A 7272-nucleotide genomic window follows, 5' to 3' on the forward strand; every position below is an offset into this window, starting at 1 on the left:
ATGGAACCGTTTTACTTTGACACCATCCTTTTATTGGTTTTATCTGGGAGGTCTAGGGAATAGTGTCCAGGGTACCTTGGCGTCGATGAGCTTCTCCCACTTGGGGGTGATGAAGTAGAGGATGCCGTCGCCGGCCCCGGGGAGCGTGAGGCCCCTGATCAGCAGGATGACCAGAACCACGTAGGGGAAGGTGGCCGTGAAGTACACCACCTGGCCAGCAGGGGGAGGAGGGAGAAATAAAACAGATGGTTGGAATACAAGTACCGAGAAGATCGATGCAACTTTATTAATTATTAGGAGGGGGTATTCCTTATAACAGCACAGCAGCAGTGGAAGACACAGGATAAGATACAATATAATGCAAATACATATAGCGCTAAGGAAAACAAAGAGAGATGCTAAAGTAAATGCTAAAGTCAATGCAAACAGAACAAACAGGACAAGCTAGTTAATCCCTGAGTTCTGTGTCACGTTCAGAAACATCTAGATATGAATTTTATATTTTAACAAAGTGCAGGTATCCTTTTTTTTTAATAATAAAAATGTGGAAACCGTTTGAGCAGGTCACTTTAAGGCATACATTAGTTGGTAAACCAATATACTTGGATAAGATAGGATTTGGAATAAATTACGTTTGCCTATTCTCAAAATACATATTGTTTGGAACTGTATATGAGAAACAAGTTGGATCTGCTACAGTTTGGCCTTGCGGCAAACTGGTGCATTTACAATAACCTGTCGAATCCTCTAGAGGGCAGCACTGCTCAAGAAGTAAAACTAATGAGTTCCGTACATGGACGCCCCCTGTGGCCACAGATGAGAACAACAGATGAGGAGTAATGCGCTGACCACGCACCTTTCCGGATGACTTGATTCCCTTAGCCAAAGAGGCGTAGACAATAACCCAGGCCAGGAACAGGCACCCGGCCAGGGCCCAGCGGATGTCACCGGGAAACTCAATTCCTTTGGAAATGTGTAGTACGTTGTATCTGTAGGAAGGTCAGAGCAGTGGTTCTCAAACTCTTTCTACTAGTGTAGGCCTGCCCCCTGATCTTTTTTCAGATGAATAGGCTACCCCCTTCATCGGCTTAAAAATGTATTTGGGAGAAAAATTATAAAATGAACATAAATAATGTATGCAATTTCTATGCGGCACATGAACATTAAAAGGTGCAAATACTAAATTTTTTGTCAGAAACATGGACCTGTGCTTCATGCAACTGTTGGCTAATTTCTCCACATAAAAAAAGCACAACGCCAGGAGGGTCAGTGCATGAAGAAGTGAATCCCATTACAATATATTCCTTCTGAAACTGACAACATATTGGTGTTTCTGGATACGCTTTCGTTCTCAAGGATTCTATTTTCTCCCAAAGTCCCAAGAGCCACTGCTGGACCCGCACGGACAGAAAATTAAGAATAGGGCGAGGGGCCTCCACATTAACACCTATTATTTTTTTCCCAACAATACAATAGGCATATAGGCTACCCGGTGGTGAATATCTGCTGTGTCCGACTCACTTGAAGTATTCCTCGCTGGGGCTCACAAAGGTCTGGTTGGGGTCCACGGTGGTGTTGAGCAGTTTAGTCAGGTTTCCGACCGCGTTAGCCGACAGACAGAAAGATGTGTTCTTTACGGATGAAAAGTTTCTGTCGCGGAGGATGCAGGTGTCTGTTCCGATAGAATAAGCAGACATCAGAGAATGACACACAGGACAACCTACAGCATAACAGACCATCTGAGAGCATCATGGCCTGGGCCTATCGAAACCTAACCTAGAAGCATTTCAAATACATGGTTTGGTTGTTTTTTCCTCGCTTTAAAATTCAAACTGATAAAATGTCTGTATTAAATGTAAAAAAGTAAATGGCAAAGCCCTACATGTGCACGTTTCCAATGGAAAAAATGTGCCATAATATTGTGACTGAACCATTGAGCCTGTATGTAAATACAGAATGTAGGTCAGCATCTATTATTTTATTAATATTTACGTGGTGTTTTATACGATTGTTTTTTTCCCCAGGCGAAATATACAATAGCCTATGTAATAAAATAGGCAGGTGGCCTTTTTAACAATAAGCATATCTTTATGTATCACATTATTAACTCTAAAATAGACAAAAGCATGATGGCCAACATAGAGGAGAGAGAGAGAGAGAGAGAGAGAGAGAGAGAGAGAGAGAGAGAGAGAGAGAGAGAGAGAGAGAGAGAGAGAGAGAGAGAGAGAGAGAGAGAGAGAGAGAGAGAGAGAGAGAGAGAGAGAGAGAGAGTTGATGGTTTGTTTGTGTGTCTGTGTGCTTGCGTGTGCGTGTGCATGCGTGTCGGGGGGAGGAGGTGTAATTGCAGAACATGACCAGAAGAGGTCTGTCTCGGGACCACTGCGGTACTGCAGAACCACGGTACAGTAAATTTGTCAAGCAAGCAGTTTTTGTGCTGAATTCGCAGAAGAAAAAAAAAACAGGATAGTTTTTTTTTATCGAATCGTGTCATTTATTTTTCTCAATTAAATCGAGATATGTTCATCCTGCTCTAGCCTGCAATTTATCGAACTAATAAGCCTTTGTTAATAGCAGTGATAAACATGACTAATAACAATTTACCCGCATATTATCATATTTGAATTATCTAAAACGAATTCTTATTTTAAATATGTTTTTCTTTTTACAAACATGCACTTCGGTTGCAAATAACGCATATACGATTGACACGAATCTCATGGCCTTATATATAGTAGCCCATAGTGTGAGGTTTCTGTCGGTAATTAAGTTATCTTGCATATACGCGCAGAATAGGGAAGGTGAAAGAGTTCCCACTGATCTGAAGGTTCATGCGTAAGGAAGAGGACAACGCGGAGCAGAAACAAAACACTGCATCACGGGTCATTATTCATTTTACTGCAGGTCTGTAAGACATCTCAGCTGAGGGAGGCATGACGCATTGCGCATTGTGGAGAGGTGCAATTGGTGCGCACGTGTGTGTGTGTGTGTGTGTGTGTGTGTGTGTGTGTGTGTGTGTGTGTGTGTGTGTGTGTGTGTGTGTGTGTGTGTGTGTGTGTGTGTGTGTATGTGTGTGTGTGTGTGTGTGTGTGTGTGTGTGTGTGTGTGTGTGTGTGTGTGTGTGTGTGTGTGTGTGTGTGTGTGTGTGTGTGTGTGTGTGTGTGTGTGTGTGTGAGTGTGTGCGTCTTACCTAATAGGAGCATGTCTTTGTCCTTACATTCCACTGTGTTCCAGTCATTCCTACAGTTAGCCCATGGCAGTGAGCCCTTCAACGAAGCGAATAGGTAGTACAGTGTCCAGCACATTATAATATTATAGTAAATGGCTATCAAGACAGATATTATCAACATGGCAATCCCGCAACCTAAAATAAATAAATGAGACGAAATGTATAAATTACTCTTAAGCAAATAGAAGAGCCTGGTTATAAACAGTGGTTTAAATGTGATTACAGGTCAGGAGCTCTGTGCGTAAAAGCGCAGTTTACCTTGCAGTGCCGGGATGGCTTTCCATACTGACACGGGGCCCTGACTGGCAAACTGGCCAAGGGAAACCTCCATCAAAAAGATGGGGATCCCGGCAATGCCCAGCATAGTCAAATAGGGTATCAAAAATGCACCTGCAAGAAAACACACAAACCTGGCTTGATTTAGCGAATCAATGTCGGATTAAGTTTGATTTATGCATTAACAGCAAGGACCCTTTTCGTTTTACCTTATTGTTATTTATTATTTAACAGGTGTGGTTTTGAAAAGAAGTGATTCGCCTTCTTTGCCTCAAGAAATGTGTCAATAATAGTCAATTAAAAAAAAAAGCAAAAATGATTACAGCAAACAATAATTATATTAATATAAGCCATAATAACAATTCCCATGTATTTATTCTTTTTCGAAGGCCTATCACCAGCTGGAGGTAGGCCTACATGTTCTGCATCATCAGCGTTAGGATATGTACAGTTTATTAATGACGTTGTCTGTGGGAGGAGTATAATGGGCTTTTATATGTTACAACTATTTTTCTTATTTTCCAAATAGGCCTCATTTCACAGACAAGCGACTCAAACGGCCCTCATCCCTTTGGAAGTGACCAAGGGCTAAACCACGCTGATGCTTTGGTTTAGTGTTTACTTTATTGTAGGCCTAATTTGTGGCAACACATTTTTGACCAGCTAGAATCTTACCTCCACCATTCTGAAAGGCCAGATAGGGGAACCTCCAGACGTTCCCCAGGCCCACCGCGTAACCCACCATGGACAGAATAAAATCCATCTTATTGGTCCAGTTTCCTCTTTCCTTATTCTCATCCCCCTCTTCATCATCGTCATCATTGTTAGCCTGAGAAAACAGAGTCAGCCTGAGGAAACACTCGGTCACATTTAATATATAACCAAAATACCGAAAAGCTCCGTTTTCTGAGTGGTTTGTGAAGTGATAACAACGAAATGCAACAAACGAAAACGGGGAAAATTTTGAAACCCATCTTCCAATTTCTTTAATTGTGTGAAAAAGTTAATGTGGATTTCAAACCAAATGCACCAGAAATATGAACCCACATTGAGCAGAAAGCTATTTTGTTACACATCATCTCCCAGGCGGAGTGGTTGCAGCTTTTACAGTGGGTGCAGCTTTTACAGTTGGTTCAGATTTATAGTGGGTGCAGCTTTTACAGATCCACGGGACGCGTGCACGTTTTCTCAACTCCACCGAGCGGGTGGATGCGCGCGCACGGGGAGGAGGAATGCCCCTCTTGGGGATTGCAACAATGGGTAGAATCCGCAACATTATGTAACACATTACTACACACATTACTACGCAGCGTAAGGGACAGCCGGGTCCGGTCCCGCGGGAGCAGGGGGTGTTGTGTCTGGGGGGATGCCTCCCCACCCAGACACAACACGCGTGGCGCAATGCAGGCACGGAGACCGTGTCCAAATTACAACCATTCATAAATTATGTGGCTTGAACGCCACGGAACCAAATCCACCAAACGACTGCCTTGCGTCCACCTGCGGTAAAGCCTGCGCTTATCGTTTAAACAGCAGCCATGCATAAAACCCTTTGTAGAGATGGAGCGTTTATAGCTGGTGGATTTTGGAGTTGATTTGGACACAAATATGAAACCCGACACCGGGATGAATGAAAAAAGAGCGCCATGCAGGAGCAAGAATGCGCTCAACGAATCGATGTTCCGCAGCCATGGAGTGATCAGATCTATTGTAGGCATGGAGCGGAGGCGTGGATTATTGACTACAGCATGACAGCTTTCCACATAATAACACTACATTTAGACGAACGCGTGTAAAGGCTAAATCGAAGCCAGAATGCACCTGCTCTGCCTGGACAGGTTCCGGATGATCCAATCGAAGGCTGATACGGTGTGAAACTCTTTCCCGATCACTTACCAACGCCACGGGCTGCACAGACGTGTTGCCATCCGTGCCCAGGATGATGGTGGTCTGGCTCATCGCAGTCCAGTTGCTCGACGCGTTGTTTTGATCCGTGTCGCTGCGTAACGGGTCCCCATAATGGACCGCCGTCCCCCGGCCCTGGGAGGCTGACGTTGAGCCCCCGAGCAAAGCCCCGGTGGAGCCGCAGGAGTCCTTACGGAAGGCCACGGAGCCGGGCACCGCCGGCGCCGCGTTTTTAAACGTCCCATACACTTTAGTAGTCTCGGCTTCCCCGAGTTTATTATCCGCCGTCGGACAAAAAGTTTGGCCCTCGGCGCCGGGGGGCGGCTGGGGCGCAGGGTGCGAGTGGTGGGACGAGGCGCACAGCTCTGGTTTTTGTGCCGTAAGTCCCACGGCTCCGTCGGGCTGTAGGGAGGGGGTGTAGCCGGTCGGGCCGGGGGGGGCCGGGGCTTTGGACATGTCTCTCTGCTCGGAGTAATCCTGTGGTGTGGGAACGATGGATGAGGATCAGCCAGAGATATCCAACACACACATGAAATAAGAAACAAAGAAAAAATCTATCTTATCTTAAACCTTTCATGGCGGGATGATCAGAGTCGACATCTGTGTTTTTTATTCTAGAGAAACTGAATCTTAGGATTTGCTAAAATTGTAAAACTGCCGCATTGTTTTGTCCCACTTCAGTGTTTCCGAAGCGCTTTCACTCGCCTGTTTTTACTTCATGGATGTCCCTGGTTTCTGCTCACAGTCAGTGTGTATGTGTATCTCTCTGTCTGTCTGTGTGTGTGTGTGTGTGTGTGTGTGTGTGTGTGTGTGTGTGTGTGTGTGTGTGTGTGTGTGTGTGTGTGTGTGTGTGTGTGTGTGTGTGTGTGTGTGTGTGTGTGTGTGTGTGTGTGTGTGTAGGGGGGAGGAGGGGGGTCTGCTTTCCCCTGCTCGGCGTTTCTGCAAGATTCTTTAATTTTACGCCCCATTTCCCGCATGTCATTCAACCTCGCACATCCAGCGGCTTTATGGGCAATAGACAAGCTGCTGGCTGCTGGCTCTCCCGGCGTCTCTCTGAAGCCTCCCCGGCAGACATACTCCCTCCCGGGCCTCTCTCCATACCCTCCCCGGCAGACATACACCCTCCACCCCGGCGTAGGGCTACAGCCTCACCAGACCCGGCGGGTTTACAAATCGATCCCTAAATTTAGCTCTGATAAAATAAAATCACCAGCACCATATAGGCCTAAGCAACAGAGGAGAATGAAACTGCAAACATTTGGATCTGTAGCAAGTGATAGTATTGAGATAATATAAATATGAAATGGGAAAATGCAGCTTTAACCGTTTTGTTGTCGTTTTTTATGCAAAACGAATGCACTCATAATGATGTCATACAGTGTAAACAGACTGGCCTTTGTACTGGAAGGTAAGAAATAGATCTGGAAAAGACACCAAAATAGTAAATGCTAGTTGGCGCTCGAATGAAGTAGCGGCAAAGTTTCCCCAAGTCTGCAAAAAAACGCTCCAATCCCGCACAGACGGGAGCGCACAGAGTCCATTCTCCAAACAGCACTTTAACTCAGTAACTCTGCATATCGGATGAGTGTCTGCGGGGTAAGACATAAAAATAACCATGAGCCTGTGTTTTAAAAAAACAAAACTTAATAAATGCGCAAAAGGGTTAGGGTTAGAGAGTAGGGCACTCACCATGCTGGCAGAGGAGCGCTGTGCTGCGGACTGATGCTGAGGCAGCTGTGGAGGAGGAGAGAGGAGGAGAGACTGCGCGTCGACTGGACTCACAGGAGCGCAAAGCTTTCTACTCCGCGGGAAGAAGACGGGCTCTGCGTCAGAGTGGGGCAGCAAGGTGCCCTTCGCGGGACATT

General features: G+C 45.6%; 1 protein-coding gene across 1 annotated transcript in view; it reads right to left on the minus strand.

The window, feature by feature from the left end:
* The window catches only part of slc6a5 (solute carrier family 6 member 5), a 17283-nt gene extending 10011 nt beyond the window's left edge, over positions 1–7272 (minus strand). The window contains 8 exon segments of the mRNA XM_060071342.1: positions 76–210; positions 857–989; positions 1522–1672; positions 3188–3361; positions 3485–3616; positions 4178–4331; positions 5399–5884; positions 7097–7272. Of these exon segments, the coding sequence (XP_059927325.1) occupies positions 76–210; positions 857–989; positions 1522–1672; positions 3188–3361; positions 3485–3616; positions 4178–4331; positions 5399–5884; positions 7097–7099 (1368 nt within the window). The 5' untranslated portion in view covers positions 7100–7272.

This window comes from Gadus macrocephalus, chromosome 14 (assembly GCF_031168955.1).
Source record: "Gadus macrocephalus chromosome 14, ASM3116895v1".
Lineage (NCBI taxonomy): Eukaryota > Metazoa > Chordata > Actinopteri > Gadiformes > Gadidae > Gadus > Gadus macrocephalus.